General features: G+C 37.1%; 1 protein-coding gene across 1 annotated transcript in view; it reads right to left on the bottom strand.

The window, feature by feature from the left end:
* Positions 1 to 1,016: 1,016 nt before the first annotated feature.
* LOC109093673 (beta-adrenergic receptor kinase 2-like) overlaps positions 1,017 to 25,138 on the bottom strand; it is a 57,908-nt gene continuing 33,786 nt past the window's right edge. The window contains exons 12-21 of the mRNA XM_042765458.1: positions 22,935 to 23,029; positions 21,493 to 21,600; positions 20,317 to 20,383; positions 13,678 to 13,778; positions 12,807 to 12,873; positions 10,841 to 10,936; positions 10,311 to 10,473; positions 8,509 to 8,645; positions 7,172 to 7,285; positions 1,017 to 4,662 (exon numbers count right to left, since the gene is read on the bottom strand). Of these exons, the coding sequence (XP_042621392.1) occupies positions 4,501 to 4,662; positions 7,172 to 7,285; positions 8,509 to 8,645; positions 10,311 to 10,473; positions 10,841 to 10,936; positions 12,807 to 12,873; positions 13,678 to 13,778; positions 20,317 to 20,383; positions 21,493 to 21,600; positions 22,935 to 23,029 (1,110 nt within the window). The 3' untranslated portion in view covers positions 1,017 to 4,500. The remainder of the gene's footprint in view (positions 4,663 to 7,171; positions 7,286 to 8,508; positions 8,646 to 10,310; positions 10,474 to 10,840; positions 10,937 to 12,806; positions 12,874 to 13,677; positions 13,779 to 20,316; positions 20,384 to 21,492; positions 21,601 to 22,934; positions 23,030 to 25,138) is intronic.

The raw sequence follows: 25,138 nt of genomic DNA, 5'->3' as shown, positions 1-25,138 counted from the left end.
ATTTTATTATTACTGTATTGTTAAACTATGTGATATAGGTGTTTAATGTTGATTGCTGGCTGTGTTATTTGAAGACCAAATTTGAAGACAAATTTCCCAAAAAGGGACAATGAAATTATATTCTAAGTATAACAATATTGTACATGTGTGCAAGGTATTTTCAAATCTGATTCAAGCTTTAAGCTTGCTAACCAAGCTAAAAATATGGTTAATTTTTTCCTATTGATTGGACTATTTCAGGTCTACACCAACCCTTTTAACCTGATGTGTTTATATGAAGGCTTTTTAGTCCATCAATCTGATTATAATCTGATTATTTTGATGCATGTAAACAGCTATTGTGTTATGGCTCCAGTTTTAATTTTTTGAACTAATATCCTTGTACATTTGACAGTCAAAAACCATTTTAATTCAGCAATGTGACATTTCAGAGCAGACTTGATTTGGTCTGTCACAGTGCTTTTCCATATTTTTCTCCAAGTCCCCCCACTGTTCACAACAACATTTGAAGGCCTTGTAATTTTTCATGGGTTTTTACAGTTGGTTTGATTTTCTTATCTAGTGACATTTAGACATTGTGACTAGAGTGTTCAAATGCTTTCAATGCCAGTGCAGTTTCAATCAGTGCTGTTAAAATCACCATTTAGCCTTTTCACATCTAGACACAAGGTAAACAAGGACATATTATAATACGGCGAGGATAATAAACCTCAAGAACCCTTAAGATTCATTTGAGCTTTGATTATTGCTGCAGGATAGAAAAGGATGTCCAACAGAAGACTGTTTACTCCAGAACACTAATGTACTGCTCAATCACACTGAGCTCCATTGAGGAGACTTGGCCGCAGTCCCTCCAAATGGCTTTAACATGCCCTGAAAGTTGGCTAATGGAGATTTAAGTTTATAAATCTCACACTAAAGAGTTCGTTTAAATCGAACGAGTGTCCTCGTTCTGATGTAAACAGGATAAATCCTGAAATGAAGCAGCTTTAAAGCATGGAGACAACAGACACGGCAACACGAAAAAGGGGCTTTTATTTCTGAACTGTTTTTATAAGCAGTCCAACACATGTTCCTAGCTGTTCTGAAAAATGAAAAAAAGAAAATAATTTTAATAACAATTATCATTCATTGAATAATATTATCAATAATTATTATAATCATCATCATCATCATCATCATCATCATAACCTTAATGGTAATAACCCCAGACAGTAGTATTTGCGTTTGCGCTTGTTTGTGGCACATGAAAAAGAGAGTTTCGGTTGACTGTAAACCCAGATACTCGACAGCTCCGTGCCCTAGGTAAACCAATGCACAGAGGGACTAGCTCCCTGACCAGACAATAAATATGAAAGAGAGCAAGAGAGTTCTGTATTAAACAAACAAAAATAATAATCTGTAACTCGTAGGTACAATATCTAAACTTCTTATGTGCAAGATCTGAGCTGATTCTTCACCACAAATAGTTGAACTCACATCGAACCCGATCCCTTCCCGAGTAAATTTTATTTTGTGTCTACATCGTAAAGTCTTTTAAAAAAAACCTAAGCTCATTTGTTTTCATTTCTTATACACATATATACTTAGATTTTTGTTAGTTTTTTTTCTTTTTTTTTCCTTCCTATTTATTGTCCTCTTCCATTTTGAAATCTGCGTTCACCCACACAAAATTCACCGCTACGGAACAGACACACAAGCAACTGAATTAAGCAAACACTGACGAAGTGACTGAAAAGCTACCGTTAAAATAAAATAAAATAAAAACCCTGAATAAAACATGGCTATTTAGGACTGGCGGAGGTGCCACCCTTTTTGAGAAAAACGGGCTAGCAGTTTCAAAACACGGTACCGGCTGTCACCGGTCAGTAGCTGAGGCGTATCGTCAATGATGCAGGATCGTTGCCCCACGGCCCACTTGTTCCATGTCACCTAAATTTAATCACATTTTTGTACCCTTTCTCAAACTCACTGCTGCTCGCCCATTAAAACGTACCAATTTTTAGTCTCAGAAATAGCCGGCGAGCATCGTGTGAGCTTTTCATTGGTTCAAGGACATTCTCCTACAGTCATTTGGCACATTTTATTTCGTCAGCTTGTGAAGCGTGGTGGAAAAAGTGCAGTGATATATATTTCAAAACAAGCCATTTTGGTTTCAAAATAAAACTCATGAAGGGCACTAAAACATCCTCAGGATGGCACCTCCCCGACACTTAAAGGCTACAAAAACTGATCCGACTCCCAAAACCCTGCGATTTCTGCAGAGCACCACATGCAAATCACTTGGAATGCACAGACAGGAGTCATAGAAAAAAGAAAATTACTGCATGGAAAAAAAGAACCTGAATACACATGAAGAAAACACTTCTTTAAAATTACCTCATGCCTGTTAAGCTGTGCTTGTTTTTCCATAAAAAAAACAAGAAAAAAAAAAACAAGGCCAAAATAAATGCACATAACATACTCCAAAAAATATGTCATCTATACAAATCTGCATTTGCATCACATTCCAAACAATATAAAAATTTTAACTATATTCAGATCAAGCCTTACAACAAATGGTTTTAAGTTGTCTCTCCTTCCGCAATCCAAGCATCCCACCTTTCCGAACACCTGTGAGTGCAAGCGTCCTACCTTCTAACTGAATAACAGTCTGTCTGCCCGTGAATGGATGGATAATGGCAATGTTGCGTCTCACCCTCAGAAGCGCCGGCATTACAAAAAAAACACAAGAGATAGACAGAAGGCCTCCTCGCACCTCATTATGAGATAAGCCATCCAACTCTTTACTCTTTCACACCTATGGTCCTAAAAGAAGCGTACGCAGTTTTCTCAGCCTGAGGTTTGCACATGGCTGCCGAATGATTGACAGATGTGAACACCGCCCACCCCGCCCGCCCCCAAGCTGATTCATAGGGACAAACACAGACAGGCAGAGACAGAGATTCGCCATATATGCAAACATTGTCAAGAAGATTATACTGTAATGCACAGAGAAAGGATTCATATATACAGTCGGATAAAAGACTCCAGGGATGCTGCTGCTGTTTTTTTTATCTCAAGTGGTCCCTCTAACCATGCATCGTCAACCGTCCATTGGCCTCCTTGTACACGACCGGAGGTCTGCAGTTCAGTTTTTATTCTGTGTGTTCAGTTTCCAACACTGTTCTCGGGGTCTGTTCACAGGGAGATGCAGGTGACGCGGCCTGGACTCAAGGAATTCTCATGTGTCTCAAGTCGAACATTTCATTGGCACTTTTTGCACTTCTGTGGGTTCAGGGGGAGGGGTTGGGTTCGTGTCTTAGTAAAGGTCCTGCCACGTTCCTTCCCACTGTGTCAAGCAGCGTGAAACACTCCACCCATGAAAAAATTAACAAAAACAATAAAAAAAAAAATAGAAATAGAGAAAGAGTAATAAATTTAAGTTGAAGGTGAAAGATTATTATTGTTGATGGTGTTGGGGAATTTCCTTTAAAGCAACAACACCTACTTTTTGCATCGTGTACATGCATTAGTACACACATTTAATGCATGTTAGGAACCCAACTGAATTTGGTGTTTACAAGGGCTGAGCCAAAAAAAAAAAAAAAAAAAACGCTCCCATTTTACACTGTACGTCCTCTGAGAGCTCTTGGAACTTGGATGCACGCAACACTTGCCGTTGCAGTTCATTGAATCCGTCGGTGAGTATTAAGGAACTGTCAAAGACTTTTGTACTTCACAAGTACAGGACAAGGGTCGGGTGTAACAACAGTCCACAAATCCGAGTCCATTTAGCATGAAACGATGCACCCACGATGTTGACAGAAAGTGGTGCAAAGCATATGCTTAAAAAATGGCACAATCAGTGAGGTGGCCTTGGTGTTCCCACAAAGGACATGAAAGACAACGGGAGTGATATTGTTCAAGCCATCGTCTTTTGAGATTCTTTCCATCTGATTAGATCTCTCAGGCCGCATGGCTCTGGTTTGCCTCTAGCAGAGGTATGGATACTGTCCGGCTCTAGCACACTGCCACTTGTACAGAAGCTCCAAGTGGACATTGCTTGGGACCCTTATAGCAAAGGCCTTTCTTTGCCTATATACGAGCATGCCGGTGTGCAAGGAGAATGTGGGAATCACAGAAGGAACGACATGCTCACAAAAAAGGTGCAGTATCCCAGCCTGCACCACTGGTCAAAACAGGGTCCCAGATTCAGCCCTGGCATCACTGATTGTTCTTTAACATTATCCTGGAGTGATGCCCACCCCAGCATGTCAAGTTGCAAGGAACTGTGTATGTGTGTGCATTTGATTAACAAACAGTTGAGGAACAGCAGGGCACAGTCCAGTAGAACCTTCCAAGATGGACCATGTGGCGGCTCACTGTGCCAGCTGGGAAGCCTAATGTTGCTGGACAAGTGTTTTGCTGGGAGAGAGAGAGTGTGAGATCGTGTGGATGTTTGTGTCGATGAAGAGGATGGAGAGGAGTGGTGGGACAAGGGTGGCAGGAAGGGGCGGCTCACAGGCCGTTGCTGTTGCGGTGCGTGAGCGGAGGTTTGGACAGTTCCACCACATTAGTTCGCCCCTTGCCGATGACTTTGGGGGCACGACGCAGCAGCTTCTGGGCCTCGGTGAATGCTTCAGTGAGCTCCTTCTTCCACTGTACGAACTCTGGGTCGCTCTGTGAGAAGAAAAATAACATTAGCAATTCATTCTCAGCTGCTTTATGATTTTTTTAACATATCAAGTACTTTTTAAATAGATAAAACCCTAGAGAGCTACCTAAACAGCATTTTTAGGCAGTCTGGATGCAAAGGATTTTTAAAGTTCATTTGTGAACAAGGAAACACAAGACTGCATTCCGAAAGCCAGTAAAGGGAGATGTTCATTTTAAATGAAACTACGTTTTATTCAGAAAGAATTGAAAAAATAATTTTATTTTTGTGTATTTTGCACCAATATTTTGGTATGCTTTTGTGCCTGAATGTCAAACTGGATTGGAATCAATCTAGCTGGAGTCTTGTGCATTTAAAGGATTAGTTCATTCCAGAATAACCCCCCCACCCATGTCATCCAAGATGTTTATGTCTTTCTTCAGTCATAAAGAAATTAAAGTTTTTGAACAAAACATTCCAGGATATTTCTCCATATAATGGACTTCAATGATGGCCAACGGGCTGAATGTCCAAATTGTAGTTTCAGTGCAGCTTCAAAGGGCTCTACACCAGCGGTTTCTTAATTAAAGTCCTTGCGACCCCCTCCTCTGCACATTTAATTTGTTTCTTTTATCGCTTCAGACGTTTGTTCTATTTGAACATAAGTGCCCTGCGAAGTGGACATCACATGATATTCTGCCATGATTCCAGTTCGAAGCGAACCTATATGTTCCATTCAAAGTGCATTGAAGTGTGTGAGACGTGAATTAAAATTTTATTTATTTACAGAGGTATATGATGTCACACATTCCGTGTGTGAATACGTTGTGCAGCGCAAATCCGTGTTCTGAAGTAAATTAAACTTCAACAGATTTCCCCTGCTCAGGGAGTAGGGAGCAATGAACACCATGTAGGGACCATGTCAATGAGAACACAGTTCATGCACGGAGCTCTAATGAGCTGATTATCTGAATCAGGTGTGTTAACAAAGAGAGACATACAAAATGTGTAGAACAGGGGGTCGCGAGGACTGGAATTGAGAACCGCTGCTCTACACAATCCCAGCCAAGGAATAAGGGTCTTATCTAAAGAAATGATCAGTCATTTTCTAAAAAAATAAAATTTGGCTTGACTTCACACATTACGTAGTGACGTTGGAAAGGTCACGCATGACAAATGCGGAAGTAGCGATCCAGAATTTACAAAGAGAATGTGCAAAGTCAGTCAAATGCCCGTTACAAAAAAGGTAAAACAATGATGTCAGACGATTTTGAAGTTGGAGGAGAAAATGAGATGGAGTTTTTTTGCCATAACCCACCGTTTTGAATCAGAGTTCACAGATGCTAACCATGTGTGACCTTTCCACAGGGATTATGTAATGCATGAATCTGCAAACGCACATCACGGAGCTAGTGCAAGACCAGCATTTGTGGTTAAATAGTATATAATTTTGACTGATCGTTTTGCTAGATAAGACACTTATTCCTCGGCTGGGATTGTGTAGAGCTCTTTGAGATCACCATTATATGGAGAAAAATCTTTTATTCTGGAAGTGAACTAATCCTTTAATGCGAGAGATATTTGTATGAGCTGCCCATAAAAAGTGCTTCAAACCAGCCTCTCATGGGGTTTAATTTCGGATCAATGTTCACTAAGGTCTGCAAATGCATGGACACACACTTCTGATGCTGCTACTGCACAGATGGGAAAAATATTTCCCACAGAACACAGACTCAGAAAGATAAAGAACATTTCCTAGAACAGAAGTTCATAGCAGCACATACAGAAGCCCTCATTACTTTTTCTGCACACTCCATCTTTTCTTGAATTATCTACTTAATTAAATGTTTTAATATTATCATATAAGAGGCCAAGGAGGCAGTGCTTTACTTTTTCTGAAAAAGTAACACAAGCGCAAAAGTAGAAGAGAGAAACAAAGTTTGGGCAGTATCATCAAAGGTATATATTGTGGTAATTATTTTTATTTATTTATTACTGGCTTATTTTTGTGATTGAAACCAAAGTTTTAGTTTCTTCTTTGAGAATAACAAGGCCAAAAAATAACAGTAACATACACTAGGTAACATTTATTATTAATTGTATATTACTATTATTAATTATATTATTTAATCTCAATTAATTTAATATGATCAAATCTAAGCAGCCCTTAAAGGCAGTGCTTCACTTTTTCTGTCTTGTTTTGTAACTGAAACCAAAGTGTTCTTTTTTTTTTTAAAGCAAGGACATAAAATAAAACTAACATATACTATGTAATATTAAATATGTGTATTATTATTCATTATTATATTTTATGTCATATATGACATTATTTAAAAACTAAATGTGATTTATTTTGATAAATTGGACTTTTTGATTTATTTTTATATTTAGTTATTTATTTATTTTTAATAAGACAACTCAGTAGAGTTTTAAAAAGAGGATTGGGAACACAAAGTGAAGCAAGATAATACAAGAGCAAAAGGGGAAGAGAGAAACCCACAACAAGACGGTGAGAACAGCATGAAGGTGCCCTACCTCGCACTGTAGGACAAACTGTTTTCCTCCTTTGATCCTCAGCAGGATGCACTTTTTGTCCTTGATCTGCGTCTCCTCCACAGTCACGATCTGCTCCATGGTCAGCAGGTTTTGCTGGGGGGTGGAAAGAGTAATTAGTGCATCCCTGTAAGAGTCTTTTCACAGACTATCCTACTGTGTTCGTGAGGAATACGCCATGCTACCTGCTAGCTCTGGACGGGTGGGATTTTACCCAATGCTTGAGGTATACATATCTAACGCTGTCACTTACACTGAGGTAGAAATTCTAGAGGTTGTCTGGGGCTACGAGGGAGCAAAGACACAGATGACAAGCTGTTCTTGTACTCAGTGAGTCAGTGGTGGTGCAATGGGCTGCAGACGGAGCATCTCATGTAACAGTCTGATCGTGGATACCTGATTGCCATCAAACTGAAGGATAATGGAAGCCATTTCACTTCTGTACAAACATTTTTCCTCTAAATGACACGTACCTCATTCAGACTGGTTTCTAACGACCTTGATTTAAAGCAAGCTTCTGTGCGACAACTTAGATATATAGAACTGTAAAATCAAATAAATAATGAATTAATGAAAGAATTAACGCAAGACTGGCTCTCCAAAATTGAGAACAGAACTGCAATGTAGTGAAGTTTAAGCATCACTGCTTGCAATCTGATTTGTAAGTGGCCTCTCTCTCTGCCCGTTTCCATGCATCTCCTCGCCAACATGTTTCACAGGAAGTGCATTTACCCTTCAGATTGAAGATTCAGGAACTCTGGGAGTGAAAAATGCAGGAAACTGGTGAAATCTGCACTTCTTTATCTTAGTTACAGATCAGGGCAGAAACTCTCTGGCCCCAGGGAACCAGTAGTGACCTACTTCTACATTAGAAAGATCTGAGCGCAAACGCAATCGCTTCCTCCGGATGGGTAAAGACTTAGGTTTGGTTTAGCGGTGGAAAGAAGCAAAGGATATTAAAAGGAGAGGTGGCCGTGTCAATGGTTCAGGCTCCAGGTGAACCTGCGTCACTATGGGAATTTCGGAGCAGGATGGATTAAGACTTAGGGCGTATGCTAATTTCTACAGAGATGTGTTTCCTCCTCTCCTTCGAATATTTATCAAAATCTTGACAATTCCTATTCTGCAATGGACAATGAAACTTAAGAAGGGGGAGAATCAGATAAAATGCACCAGACTCACCTTGAATTTACGTTTTTTTAATGTTTTAGTCCAATGTTCCTACAGCGTAGGGACACACAGGCATGTTCTCTCAAAAAATGGTCTTTTAACCCTTTATACGGATGCTAACAGCAAACAAAACACACAAAAACACTTACCCGAGACTCTCCTTCGCCTCTCCACTCCACACGGTTGGGGAACAGGTAGAAATACCGCCGCTGCCACTGTGTCAGGAAGGGGTTTCCTAGCTTTAGCATGTAGCCGTGCATGATACAGTCCTTCCCCAGCGCATAGTCTGCACAAACCCCACACAGACACTCACAATCACATAATGCTCAAATGTTGGATGCTCAACATCATGTTGGAAAAATTGCATTTACCTAAATTTGGGTATTTTTGAGACATTCTCATTCATATTTATTATATTTTTTTTGTGAAGAAATTCTCATTTGAAAAGACATGAGAGTGAAAAAATGGCAATTACTGGGTCATCTATTCTCCCACTGAGGTTTAACCCACTCAAATTCCTGCTCACGACTCCCGTGCTTGTATCTTGAGGTCATGACGCACACGATCAACTCAGTGTTTGTTAAATTACACAGACTCTTTCAGATCTATTTCTGACCATCACACAGTCAGTCATGTGATGGGTTCTGTGTCTTTCCCTTGAGGGAAGCATGTGGCACCAGCACTGCATGACAAATACTTAGGGTTCAAACGTCTCCCCAAGGTCGCCGATGGAACTGATTCTGGACCCAAGAAAGTTGATTAGCTTACGTCAGTCTGGGCCTTTAATTCATCATGGAGAATGTAGCACTACCGCAGCAGAGGCCATTTTCTTCTCTCGGCACCACTGTGTGAAATTAGTGCTTGTCAATTCTGTAGACGGCTTATGATTTAACATAAACTGGAGTTTCCACCAGAAAACATTATCTTTTGGACCAGCTTAAAACCTGGGTAAATGGCCGAGTGCCGCAGACGATGTGACGCCTGGAGCGGCCGTTCATTTGGTTCATGAACCTCTGGAAGTTCAAAATACAGGACACTCCCAAGCAACACGCTACAGTTCTCAGAAGTCAGAAAATGAGAGTCTGCTGAATAAGAGCAAACAGGATGTTTACAAACAGCAACCAGCTGTTCTATGTACATTGCCACGACACCTCTCACTAGTCACAAATGTAGTGTACATGAAAAGACTTCTCCAAGAAATATAATCTTCTAAATATATATGTACTGCACAGGAAGCTCTGCAATACATATATATATGTTAGTTTATAAGTGGACAAATTTTACAAAGCAATATGAATGCTAAATTTCAAGATTCAAAACCAAATAAATAGCTATAGATATAAAAATGATAAAATATACAAAATTATAAAACAAATGTAAAAAAAAATAAAAAAAAATAATACATTTAAACTACCATTCAAAGTTTGGGGTAAGAAAGTATTTGTTTAAATAAATACTTTTAAATTCATTCTAAATTGATCAAAAGTAACAGTAAAAACACTTATAATGATACAAAAGATTTTTATTTCAAATAAATACTGTTTTTTAACTTTCTATTCAAAGAATCCTGAAATAAATTAGCATATTAGATTGAATTCTGAAGGATCATGTGACACTGAAGACTGGAGTAATGTAGAAATTATGTTTTTAAAATATATTAAAATAGTTATTTTAAAAACAGTTATTTTAAAATGTAATATTTCACAATATTACTTTTTTTTATCCAATAAATGCAGCCTTGATGAGCATACAAGACTTTTAAAACATTAAATCATATTTACCCTAAATTTTTGAATGACAGTATATATTATAGCATAAACATAAATATTATATAAATACATGAAATATAAAATATTTTTTGAATAAGCCATAATACATGAATGAGAATTTAAGAGGGAATTGAGCAGAAAATAAATAAATGTAACAATAAAACTAAGGTGCTGTGTCTCACCCTCTTCGTGGCCCTGCTGCTTGTTTTTAGCCCGCTTGCGCGCCTCATTCTTATCTGTGTCGCTGTTGACGGCATCATATACCGTCTCAGCCACCTCCTGCTGCCAGCGCTCGGAGATCACCAGCGGAAAGTTCTTATAGAGCTCCTGATCACTGTCAAGCAGCTGAGAGAGAGACACAAAGATGACAATTACTTTAAATTCAGACAGCCTCTTCATGTCTAAATAGGCAGTCTTGGAGAGAATAAGTTGCAATGTAGACCAGACTTTGTGCTTGAAGTCAAATTCTGGCTACAAGGGAGTCATTTAAAACGCTCACAGCATAGTGGAAAAATTCCTCCACATTTCAAAGCATGAAACACAAGCTCAAGTGCTCTTAGATTTTATACGGTTCTCTCAGTGCTTGACACAATCTTGGCTCCACTTGAAAACCTACTAAGTAGTACAATTTAATGGTCACTGAGCTGAAGCAAAGACATCAGCCTTGAGCACCAAGTGGAATAAGTGAAAAGCTTGATCCCACAGTTTTTACCTTAATTCCCTTGGTGTCCTCCTCATCGAAGGAGCCGATGTCAAAGGCGTCTGCAGCGTTGACTTCTCCTCTGGGGGGAATGAGAGGTGGGGAGTACTGCAACCAAACAGAACATGCAGAAGATATTATACAAAACCTTAGAAAAACTATTATGGGAGGGATGTGCAAAGCACAATATTTTCAGATTTAAATATTTGCAGAATTTTTTGTTTCAAATATTTGCAGAATTAAAGCTCATGTACATCAGGAACCAATCAGATGTGCTTTTTGGTCATATATCGATGTTTAAAACATCCATACAACAGAGTGCAACAATGCCTGACCACTTTTTCAGAAATTTTTCATTCACTCTTCCCATAAGGATTTTAAACAGTGGCTTTAATAAAGCATTATAAATAATTAACCAGTTGAACCAGCTACAAAGTGAATCACAACATTACAAACTTTGATAAAAAAATAAAAAAAAATTGAAAATCAGACAAAAGGACTGCGTATGTAACTGCTTTAGTAAGGGAAAAGAGCTACATTCCCATGGAACAATGGTGAATGCCATTACTCAAATTAAAAATGATGGACTGTTCTAAAACTACTCATTTAACTATTCAACTATATACCTAGAAAAAATCTATTTCAAGTTTATTTCTAAAAATGCATATATATATATATATATATATATATATATTTATATATATGTATATATATTTTTTTTTTTATTTATTTATTTATTTCTTTTTTTAAGTATTTGAACAGCATAGCGAATCTGACTCGATTATGTCATTCATGGTGCTTCACGGGTGTTGCCTGCAAGCTCATTTGGGGCAATTTGTGACTTTCTGATTGGTGAAATTTTCAGTATAGCAAAATGGGTAATGTAGTTTTTCACCACAAACTCAGTTGTTAAACAACTATTTTAGAAATATACTGATATAATGTGAATGGACATCTTCAACAAAAGCATATAACATCGAATAACAACCTCTGAACTCACGGTAGGTCTGTCTTCATAGGTTTATACGTTTTTTAATTAAAAATCAATTTCCTCATGGATGAAATGAATGGAGCTTTTACTTCTGGAACCTGACTGTTGCACTCCATAGGCTCAGTGACTATGACCTTTTATTTCAGAAAACTATGATAGTCCTCATAACACAGAGATCACCAGTCTATCTACCTCATGAACAATTAAATGTTCCCCAAATATGCAATAACCTTATATTTATTTGTTACCACCTCCAACCTAGTCCATCCCTGCATCTCTATTCTATTCCATTAACATCTATAGCACAACTGTTCATACAATTTATTTATTTTTTCAATTTATTTTTCAATATTTGTCTATTTATATTTACATAGGGGAATTATATATAGATATATATATATATATATAGATATATATATATATATATATATATATATATATTTTTTGTGTTGTTGTTGTCTCTGTGTACTGGAAGCTATTTTTTTGTGTGTGTGTGTGTGTGTGTGTGTGTATAACTTGGCAATAAAGCTCTTTCTGATTCTGATTCAGATTGTGCACACTAACGGGAACACTGCTCACAGAAAGTGATTTGAGGTCAAACAGTAATTGTATCGTAAATGTATCATTGAAGGCTTGGCTTTGTGCTTTGATTGTGGTTCTGATGGTGCTGTAAAGGGGATGAAATTAGAGTCACAACTTCCTAGAGAGGATTTTAGTATGCTTAAAGCCACTGTCAGCACTCTAAAACACTCTGCAATAATGTTCATCTAAATTCATTCCTTTTAAAGCAGCACCACTAAAAACGAAAAAGAAAAAAAATCTGAGTCTTGCTAATCGATTGTTGGATGATTAGTCAATCAACTGGACTCTAAATCAGATCAGTTATAATTGCAATTGGCCCTAATAATAAACAAAGCAGATACAAGAGGGTCCTCACACCATCGGTGCTCGGGCCCTAATAACACAAAACATCTTATTTGGTCTCACCTTCTGAAGATAGACCTGCTGCCAATCGATTCCCTTGAAGAACAAATGCTCCTTTACCTCTGACGCCCTACATTGTGTAAAAGAGATCACACTGAAGTCAAATACATTTGTAAAGTGCTTTTCACACTACACATTGTTCCACAGAAAATCATGACGTCAATGTTTCTAATACATTAATATTTTCATGTCTTATAGTTGCATTTAGAAGATTAGAGCTGGGAATTAATATAGTTTACGTGTTGCAACAATATAAAATCACACAGTTGAGATTTGCTAGATAGTATATATACCTTTAAACGAGTATAAAGTATATAAAACTTAAGTTAAAGAGCTGGGCGTTAATAAAATTATATTTTGCAACAACAACAACAAAAAAAAAAAGTCAGTTGAGATTTGCTATATAGATATAGCTATACATTCCTTTGCATGAATATACTGCACGCATGCAGGTAAAATAGGATGTCTATCAACCATCACCACTTCTGACCAGCAGGTGTCAGCAATTTAGAAATGCTGCAAATAATTCCCAGCATGCCCTTCTGTCTTTTATAAGTCTAAATGCTTTCAGACAGTTGCTTCATATGGACATCAAACTGTTTTGTGTGTTTTGTTTTTTTTCATTTCCTGTGGCTCAGTGGTAGAGCATTGCGTTAGCAGCGCAAAAGGTCATAGGTTCAATTCCCAGGGAACACACAGACTGTTAAAAAAAAAATGTATAGCCTGAATGCACTCTAAGTCACTTTGGATAAAATCCAAATGCATAATGAAAATTTGTATAGTTCACTACAAACCAAATACACATCCGATAAAATGTCTAAGTATTACAGATGTTTAGATGTCTAATCTTCAAGATGGAGGACATCTGAATTACCCGCGTCCCAGACACCCCAATCTTTTGGCGACGTCTCGCTGTAAGAGTCCTTCCAAGAGGGACTTGAGCTCAGGTGAGAAGGAGTCAGGTAACTCCACATTCTGATGAAAGAGAAAGAACAGGAAGAAGCTCATGAGTTGGATTAATATCTTGTTAAAAAAGACTTTATGCCTTGCTGGCTGGTGTTTAACTTCAACAAGATGTTTGCTTTTGTTTCACTGGCTTTCATGATCAGTTACACTGAACATTTATTAGTAAAATGCAAATATGTAGGAACAGCAAACTTCACAGTAGCCTTCTAGATCAACAGAGCATTAACAGTAGAGAGCGCTTAATGGTATTTAAATATCCTCACGATCATACAAATAAATGCGAGGACAACCAAAACAATTCTCTTACATAACAGGCAGTGCCAACTGCACATTGAAATCAAGGTCAATGTTCACAAAAGTCACAATAAATGCAGTTCGCTTCAGGCTGTCAGGTACAGTCACTGTAACACTGAACTAAATAACAGGGCATTGCATTATAGATGCTATGGTTTTCTTAGTAGCAGCTTGTTGCTATGTACATGCTAGAGTGTTTGAGTCAAAAGAGCCCAGCTTCAAGTCTCAACGATATTCTGGTCTTGGGTTCCTCATTCAATGCAAAGTATATGGGATTTTTCCCCCTACCGGTTTCAAAAGTGCCACTACATACAGTACTGTTCAAAAATTTGGGGTCAGTAAGATTTATTTATTTTTATTTTTTTTTAAGAAATTTATACTTATAGGCAGGAAGGACACATACAACTGACCAAAAGTGACAGAAAAGACATTTAAAATGTTACACAACACTTCTATTTGAAAAAGATGCTACAAGAACCCTGAAAAAATGGTTTCCACAAAAAGCACAACTATTTTTGACATTAATGAGAAAAGTTACCAGAGCAGCAAATTAGCATATTAGAATGATTTCTGAAGGATCACGTGGCACTGAATACTGGAGTAATGATGCTGACAATTCAGCTTTATCATCACAAAAGTAAATGATTTTAAAATATATTCAAGTAGAAATAAGTTATTTTAAATTGTAAAAATCTTTCACAATATAAGTGTTTTTACTGTATTTTTATCAAATAAAAAAAAAAGTGACGTGACCCATACTCAGAATTCGTGCTCTGCATTTAACCCGTCCGAAGTGCACACACACAGAGCAGTGAACACACACACACTGTGAACACACACCCGGAGCAGTGGGCAGCCATTTTATGCTGCGGGCGCCCGGGGAGCAGTTGGGGGTTCGATGCCTTGCTCAAGGGCACCTAAGTCATGGTATTGAAAGTGGAGAGAGAACTGTACATGCACTCCCCCCACCCACAATTCCTGCCGGCCCGAGACTCGAACTCACAACCCTTCGATTGGGAGTCTGACTCTCTAACCATTAGGCCACGACTTCCCAGAATGCAGCCTTGGTGAGCAGAAGAGACTTCTTTCAAAAATCTTAGCAACTTTAAACCTTTGAATGGTAGTGTGTATCCGCTAATGAACCTACAGTCCAATCTTAAGTAAATCTGATCAGACTATAAAACAGCTTATTTTACAAGACAGCTTTTAAATCCTTGACTAATGAAATCTGAAGATAATTTTCCCAGTGAGGTCAGCATCCAAAAACAAACCTAAATAGCTAAATTATTGTGTCAGGACTGCTCTGTGACCACTGGAATAGCTTTTATTCCACCAGATGAAAAAAACAAACAAAAAACCATTTACTGCTGAACATTATAAAGACCTCTGAACATTGTGTCAGCACTGTCAGTTTTGGCCCATAATCTATGCATTCCAGTTTCCAAATAAAACCTGATCATCTTGCTTGTCAGAGGAAAACTGTTAAACTTCTCTGCAGGAGAACACCTGCTTAGACACAGAAGAGCTTTTTCCTAAGCTCTAAGTGACTTAGGACTTACCAACTGATTTGAATCGTTCCTCACAGGCAGCAAAATAAAGTCTCATTTGTCTCTAAACAAGCCATTTGATACTCTTACTACTTGAATTTAAAAAATACATTTATAATTAACATTTGCATTGAGTTCATCCACACAATGTATTCTGGGACTGCTTTTAAAACAAGATGTCTGAGAAAGTAGCATAATTTTGCCTTGGGATCAATGATGCTTAAGTAGACAGCTCGCTTGTGTCTTCATTTTGAAGGAAAACCACAAAATCAGCATTAAAAACAAGTGACTTCCTTTCTAGTTACTGTACAACAGTCAACAGCGTGGCAGCTCGATGAGGACTAAATTACTGTGATGGTGAGAGGATGACAAATTCCTCTCCATTAGCATTCCCTTGTTAAAATAGTGGGTGTAAAGGCACAGGTGCTCCTTTGATGAAATGTTCCCTCTTCACTTCCATGGAAAGCTGTGGCTCGTTTACCCAACTCCTGTTTCATATCAAATGTCAGTTAATCAGCATAAGGGAGCTCTTTACAGTTTGAACTGATCAAACTTTTACAGCATTTGTAGATAAGATTCAGTTGAAGTCTTTAAAGCTTTAACTAAGAACTGGGTGGTTGTTAAGATGTTTTTGGTAGGTGTTGGCCTAATTTATTCAAAGGGAATTTTTTGCCCATTTCATCATAAACCAAGAAACTTAACCATCTGGGGTCTAAGGAAGTTTTAGGGCCCTGGAGAAGTTTTGACATGCCCTGACATTTGTGGTTTTTTCAGTATCTTAAAAACATATTAAATGGCTAAAGTCCGATTACACTGTATTCATCACAAACCGTTCTGCAATAATATGTAAGCAATATGAAATGTACATGTTTGTGTTTTTGAGAAAACGTTTATGCATTAGTGGAAAAATAAAAATTTTAAGTCACTGAAATAAGGTCATAAAACACATAAAGAACATTTGTCCATTGACTTTTGAGAACTGGATGTGGTAGTTCAGTTCTCAGAGTTTTTGCTATAAAATGATGTGAAAAACATCCTGCCTACTCATTCGCAGAAAACAATATATTGATTTAACTTTTGCAAGACATGTTTTGTGTCAGAAAGGCCGTATGCGAGGGAGTGACAATGGACATGAATATTTAGTGATTCACACCAGAGAGACAAGAACCCCTCCCCTAATGGGCCATCAGTGTGACTGTGAGGCAGGTAAGAAAGAATGTGAGGAGACTAAAATAAGGGAGGTTTTGATTATTTGTATTTTATTTACAACTTAATATAATCAAAATATACAGTGAAGGTCAAAGGCACAATTTATTGAGCACACTGTTCTAAACACAGAGACTTGAACAGTCACACACCTGTGTGCCATTCCTGAAAACAGATCTTGTTCAACTGTTGAAACATGTTAACCATACCTGGTATTTCCAAGGTGTTTGTTGCTTCTTTCCACGGATTCAAGAAAAAACAACAACAACAACAACAACAACCCCATCATCAGTAGTCATGGAGCTTATTTTACCATATTTGTGTAGAATATCAGCAAAACGTAGTTGAATGTTGGTACAGTACTCTCAGAGGAGAACAGTTTAAAGTGAAGTCTTCAAAGTATCTGGTCACCAAAAAAACAAAAACAAAAAAAAACACATCTATTAGCTTGTTGATATCAGGAGCAACTATATTATGAAATTAGAAATCACTAATATTGCCCACTCATAAGTCCTAAAAAACATGATTTTGTAGTCATAATCACAAGCATGCATTGTATGCATTATACAATACAAAAACATTTTACGTCTGAGAAACTAAATTATTATATATATTAGCGAACAGTGTATTTCACAGTAAAGATTGGTCTAAACATTCTTAGACTCTAAGGTGGCTTTCACACTGGTTTCGTTTGCTGTGGTTCGAACCCGAGTGCGACTGTTCTTGGCAACCCCCGCAACGTTGGTCTAGTTTCACACTCTCTTGATTCTGTTATCATGAAAACCCCGGTGCATTTGCGGTCATCTTACATCATCACAAATTTGCACAACGCATGATAGAAAACAGAACGTTGGTCAATATATTGTGTTTTGTAATTAATTTGGAGCTATTATGCGCAGTAGAGTAAATGACATATGGGTTTACTGTATTTGCGTCGCATGCAGATGGCTATTTTGAGGAGACAGCGAATTACCATGAATTTGCCGCTCTGATTGCAGTTGCTACACACGAATACACTGCAGCTCACTCTCACTCGAATCCAAGGTAAATTAGCAACACTATCAACACTTATGTGTGTTTTATTGAAGAAAATACATTTTAATCTGCTAAAACGTATGCACAGGTTACTTTACTACCTGAACAAGTCACCTTTATTTATATAGCGCTTTAAACAAAAAAAGATTGCGTCAAAGCAACTGAACAACATTAATTAGGAAAACAGTGTGTCAATAATGCAAAATGACAGTTCATCATTGAATTCAGTGATGTCATCATCTCAGTTCAGTTTAAATAATATCTGTGCAATAATTTGCAATCAAGTCAACGATATCGCAAGTGCGCACCCGAGTCTGTGTTGCTTTCATATTCATGCGAACCGCGCAACAGTTCGAGTGCAATTGAACTCAGACCACCTCCTTCAGATAGTCTCGGGCTCAGTACCCCGATGCGCTAGTGTAAAGGTAGTCTTAGCCTTAGACGTCACGCCCACAGACCGTTCCACACAAAAGTGGAAACACTTCAGGAGTTTCGAAGTCCTCATCGGATTGGTTGAATTATACAGGATTACCGGTAGATGTGTCTCGTTCTTTAATGTTCCACTTGGAAACAAAGGTGTGTGGCGCCAAACCCCCTCACGAAAGAAGAAAGCAGTCGTGATTACAACTGTGACGACGAGCGCTTATCAGGATCAACTAAACGCTGGATTCTCAAAAGTATGCAAAATATTTAAAGTTTGCGGCATAGAATCTATACAGAATCTATACATTTCCACTTCCCAAAATGTGACACTGAACGAAACTAACAGTGATTGGTTGTTCGACATGTCGGTCAAACGGCCTCATGGGCGGGCCTTGGCCAATGAAAGCTGCCATGGATTCCAGACCTTCAGCCGTCAGTCTGAAGTTCTAGCTAAGCAAAACTAGTGTGAAAGTGCCCTAACATTCATAGTGTTCCAGTGTAAACACTCATATTACTTTTATATTGTATTGTTTCATATTTTATAGAACATTAAAAAACATCCTGGATCGTGAGAGTTTTAGATGCAATGAAAAATTTCAAATTGTTTCACTTGATTTCATACATTTATTCAGGAATTAAAGTTAGGGAAAAAGGAAAAGAACAATCTTTGATTAATAGCTTTTTCAATAGAAATGATCTCTTCCGCTGCTCAAGCCGCACATCGCATCGTTCTTCTTCTTCTGAGGTAAATTCAGGCAGCGTGTCTTCTTCCAGAATCGAAAAGTATCCTAGATGAACTTGATGAATCTTCACGCTTTGTTTACAGTGGTGATGGGGCGTTAACAGGTTCGCGTGTCTCACATGGATGATTACTGTATGAATGGCACGTGCTGCGCGTGGGCGTGACCACATTACAGATAATGAGCTCAGACGGGAAAGACTGGACCTCGTGTTTGTTTCATAAGGATTACTTTATCAGATAATATTTGTTTTTGACACATGAGTTTTTATCTTTATCTTATCTTATTTTCAAAAGATTTCAACAAATTTCGGTTTATTTTTTATTTATTTTCAGGTTTTTATTTGTTTTCATTGCTGACAGTAATCAAAAAAGCCCTAATAAATTGCTGACAGGATACCACATTCGGTAAGGCAAATGCAAAAACCATCATTATATTATCTGTCAGAAATGTTATCAATGCTATTAAAAACAGTAGCATTTAACAGTAGTGTTGATATTCTTCTCATTATTTCCCTAAAGAAGGTAATGAACCGGAAGTCTCGCCCATAGGCACACTTCCGCGTTGAAGAATAAGGTGGATAGTAGTTACATTTTTACAAAGTCATGCTAAAAACATTCATAAGAGCACTAGACAGTTATCATCTATATAACAATGGTTATTAAAGAAAACTATAACAATATTATGTATTGTTGCATAAATAATAAACAACTGATAAAATTATCCACCCCTAACCTATAGTAAAGGATTAACAAATTTTGATGCAATAAATGTGATATAATTTAACAACGTTTATCCCTCCAAAACAGAAAACATCTTTCACAAACATCTACATGTCTGTCTGTTTTAAAGTGTTTAGTGTATATAATGAGTTGTATTTGTAGGGGTTATTAAAGTACAACTCTTAACCCCACCCCAGACTTCACTAATTTTCAAACCCTGGTTATGGCCATGTGTCTGTGTGTCAAGTATTGCCTGAGTTTTGGTTCATTTTTGTGACACGTTTCAGAAAGTTATTCACGGAGACTGAGACGGAAGAAAGCACACCCTGTTAGTTTTCTTAATTTTAAAAAAGTACAGCATTTTGTTGTTACTATGAGTGTATAGAAAAGTAGACCCTTTACTGATTCAAAAGCCATATTGCTCTTATCTGTACGATAAAAATGACAGAGTAATTTAAGTTATTTTCGGCATCATCAGGAAAAAATGCTACAAAACCAGAGGGTTAAATCAGAGCACTCTTATATATATGTTATTATGTGTGAAGGTTCATAAAGAGAAACAACCGCTTTGGTTTCTTACCATGGTAAGGGTCATGCGGTCAATCTCATGTTTGTCTTTGGTCTTGTGCTGCCTGAATGGACTGTGCCTGCAAGAACAGAAGAAAGTGCTTAGCCTCGCGAAAGTCATACAGAGAGCACACGTAGAGATTTAGCAGTGACGTGTAGCCAGGAGGGGGGTTTTCATGAGATTTCAAAAATGTTTCAATCTCAGTCATTGATCGTGGGACATAAGCATCTTACCGTCTTATTGTTTGGTGCAAAGCAACAACTGAGATGGATCAACATCCATTGAAAAGTTAACTCCCAGTTTTATTGTTAACTAAAACTAAAACTAATAAAAATAGTTTGTGTTCATTTAAAATAATTTAATATGAATATGTTAATATGAAATTAAATAGAAATATTACAGGAAAAAACTAAGAAAAAATTAAATGTTGCTTTGGCAACTAACTGAAAAAAGTTTAAATACTAAAATAGAAGAATAAAATAAAATAGAAATATCTAAAAAATTACAAAAGTACATAAAATTACCTAAAAAAACTAAAGTAAAATGAATATAACTAAAATATAAAAGCCAATTCAAAATATTAATAAATACTTTACTAACCTAGAAATAATACTAATATAACACTACTTACTACACAGTATATACTGTATCTGTACACTATCTACTATTCTATATAATAACAGCATGTATATTACATGATTATATGATTACTGGCACTGACAGACAACAGTGTTTGCTTGGTAAACATTGAAAATGAAACAAACAAGATTTAACATAACATTATTTATTTATAAGATATTATAAATAATCATATTAAAATTTATTTATATTTACTCACACCTATTTATATTAATTTATAAATCACTTGTGTTTCTGGACCTGTTCTGACCTGCTTCCATTCTGCTTTGAAGAGCATATGACACACATGACATGCCCCAGACTCCTCCCCCCATCACATCTTCCTCACACATCCACTCTCTACCTAGAAACCGTTTCAGTGGTCTCCACCCCCACTCTCTGTGCCTTTCTTCTCTATGATGGCTGCTCCTGACCTCCTACTTCCAAACCCATGACATTTAAACTTTACACTCCACATCAAACAGGTGAGAAACACAGACAGAGACTAAAAGAGAGAGAGAGAGACAAATAAAGAATTCATGAGTGGGCTGCTGTAGAGGGCGGTCTTACCCTCGCAAGAGTTTGAACAGCATGCAGCCCAGAGAGAACCAGTCGGCACTGCTGTCGTACGCTGTTCCTTTTTGCAGAACCTCAGGTGCCATGTAGCCATGAGTACCTCTGCAAACACAGCAATTAATGCACATTAAATTCAAAGCATAGACACACACCCCCCCAGGCTGAGCACACACTGTCTGTAAACACATAAAAGCTCATTCTCATACATAACACAAACAGTGTTAAATAGAACTGCTATATCACACATAAAAGGTATTCCATCCTCTCTCCGACCCTTTGAATTTACCAGGATGTTTTTGCTACTGTGCCTTTAAGATTGAACTGTCCATATTTAAGAATAGATTTTTTTTATAAAGAAAACTGTCCAGGCCCTTTGAATGTGAAATAAGCATTGAATTGGTGCTGACATGTAAACGAGAGGGTCATTTGTTAAAATTGTCACGGCTATGATGTCATATCCACAACAACTTACTTTCAATGCATGAGAGACAGAGCTTTGCTTAGAAAACATCAGAGTTTGTCTGCATATTACACCACCATTTAAAAGTTTGGGGACAGTAAGATTTCTTTTTTTGAAAGAAATTAATAATTTTTAATCAGCAGGGACATATTAAATTGATACAAAAAAAGCCATTTATAATATTGAAAATTTTCTATTTTCAACAAATGATGTTCTAGTCAAAGAAATCTTTAAAAAAAAAAACCAGTTTAAGCAGCAAAAACTCTTTTCAACATTGATAATAAATGCTTTGTGAACATCAAATCAGCATATTAGAATGATTTCTAAAGAATCATGTGACACTGAAAATTCACCTTTGCCACCACAGGAATAAAGTACTTTTTAATATATATTAATATATATAAATAAGTAAATTTAAACTGTAATAACATTTCACAATATTACTGTTTTTACTGTATTTTCGGTTAAATAAAAGCAGCTATTGTGAACTTTTGAACTGCAGTGAACACCAAGGTCATTTCAAAATAAAAATCCTTGATTGTCACCTTAAAATGTGAAAAATTTCTAACAAACAAATTCATTGCAAAATTAAGAGATTCATCAAAACAATTCAGATAAAAGGACACTGAAATAACTCTAGCCAAAACATACTATATGCAAATATGTGAGCACAAACATTGCATATATGTATAACGTGACTGCTTGTAAGCAATTAGTTGATGAAAGAATCTGTATACAGGCACAGAGAAAACAGATTAGACTGTGGTATAAGATTTTGTAACTGACTGAAAAAAAAAATAAAAATAAATAAAAATAAACCTGCAATATGCATGAGTATGAGACAACAAAGAACTTGTGTATGCTCAAAGAAACATCGTCAGAAAACAGAAGCAACCACACCTTCCCCAAACAACAGGCACTTTTATGTTACACTAATAAAAGATGAGGTTTTGTATCCTCGTGAAGAGGAACTTACACGCTGGCGTGAGGTTTCTTCTTGGAGAAATCACAGGCCAGGCCCAGGTCAGAGATGCGAACGTGTCCGTGTTCGTCTAAGAGGATATTTGCAGGCTGTGGGAAACAGAAAGTGATCAACCGTCCAAAAAAATCTTTTTAAGAGCCTGATAAAGAACAGACTGTCTTTTTTGTCTAAGCGCAAAGGCAAAACTGTCCAGTGAAAAAATATTTGACCTTAAACACATCAGAAAGCATTTATATCACACAGTGTCACACAATAACAGCCAATGAGAATATATTTGATGTTTGGGCTGGGCAACAAAACAACACAATAATTATAGTGATTTAATTTTCCTCGATAAAACAATAACAAGAGTTCGATAAATGTTCGATGTGATGTTTATGAGCAAAAAGCGGAACAAAACAGCACAAGGCAGCACAGCGTAAGCTCATTATTGCTGATAAGTCTTGGTCACACGACTACTAAACAGCGCTGTGAGATCCAGTGAGAAGCACTTAAATTTAGTGAAGAAAACAAAGGACTTGTAAGAGTAATTTAAACTAGTTTAAAGCCAGATGAAACAGCGCTGACAAACGGGAAACACTGTGTGCAACGATACAGTCAGAAGGCTTTTCAATCTACAAATCACCATCATTTACCATTTAGACATGTATTAAAGGAGTAGTGAATATAATTACTGTATTTCTGTGATTAAGCTGTAGTGTTTGTGCATGTACCCTAAATGTATTTAGACTACTGTTTTTCATACAAATACCTAGAAACCATAGTTACATTTTTACCATGGTAACCATATGTGTAGTTTTAACTGTGGTTATCATGATCTAAAATGTATGCTACTATGGAAGAAAAAAAAAGTAGTATTATTAATATTGCAGCCTGCACTGCAAACTGTACAGAAGATTTGCGTCATCAAAGTCAGGAACACAAGCCTGTCTCATGATTTGAAACAATAGTCACTCATTAGAACATGCAGAAGCTAAGAAATTAACTTTTCTATTAAGATATTTATTTTGTTAAGGAAAAAAACTGGAAAAGTGTAAAGAATTCAAAAAATGTGAAGTGTTCCTGAATGGTCATGTTCTGAGCATAAAGAGCAGATTAAAACCACAATTAATGGTCTGGTTTCTACAACTTTCACTTAGGAGCAATAATCTGCCTTTAAAGGGGTGGTTGACTGTTTTTTTTCTACGCTTGATTGTGTTTATGGGGTGCAATCTAACATGTGTTAATGCTTTGTTTTTTAAAAAATGCATTATTTTTCACATAATTTACCTTTATTCCACACCACTCTGTCCCTTCTTCTATAAACGCACCGATCATTTCCTGCTTTTATGAAGCCCCTCCTTCAGAAATAGACATTAGGCTCTGATTGGTTAGCTAGTCCAGTGTGTTGTGATTGGCTAAACCGCCTCTAGTGCGCGTCTAAACATCCCGCCCTTCACCTCAGCGGCATGTGCTCCGGTTGTATTGTAAACAAAGGCGTCATCTATATTGCTTATCAATTTGAGCCCGATTGAGATGCAGAGGATATTAGTGAATCGCGCTGAACCTGTGCAAGCACGGCTCTTAATGGTATGTTTTTGGTTTGTTGTTGTCTCATACTTTTAGATAAAGTTGTTATTTGTAAATGCTACTGCTTCTGTTAGCTTTTAATATATGGTTTTATCCTGATTAAAGCTTTAATACAGCAACCGCACACGCATCCATGTATAACGCTTCTCATAGCTATGTGAATAAGTGTATAAATGGAACAGTTCATTGTTTGAGCTGAGCTGGTGATCTGAATGAGAGATAAGAGAAAGAAATGCAGAGCGTGTGCAGAGCAGGCAGCGAGGAACAGGATTGAGAAACGCTGCTTTAGAACATTGATTTTGAAACTTGTGAATACATAAGAATCGATAGAAGACCAATGAGATTTCAAAATAAAATAAAAAAATAAATGATATGATATGATATACATGATATTCGCGGCTATCGCAATGGCAGGCTACACTTTACGTGTGGGACTGTAGGTTAACCTCGACTCGCGCCATCATATGATGTACTTTTCGGTTAAAAACAATAAACAGTGCTGCCAAGAGAGACAACTCAGCCAAATGTATTAAAAAATAACCTTAGACGATGCAGAACAGATACAAGGTTATGTTACAAAACACACAAACTTGAACGGAACATTTCATTTTCCCTTTTCAGCGGCAACA

This window comes from Cyprinus carpio, chromosome A10 (genome assembly GCF_018340385.1).
Source record: "Cyprinus carpio isolate SPL01 chromosome A10, ASM1834038v1, whole genome shotgun sequence".
NCBI lineage: Eukaryota > Metazoa > Chordata > Actinopteri > Cypriniformes > Cyprinidae > Cyprinus > Cyprinus carpio.
Note: the sequence above shows the minus strand (reverse complement) of the source record. Positions and strands in the feature narration are given on the sequence as shown.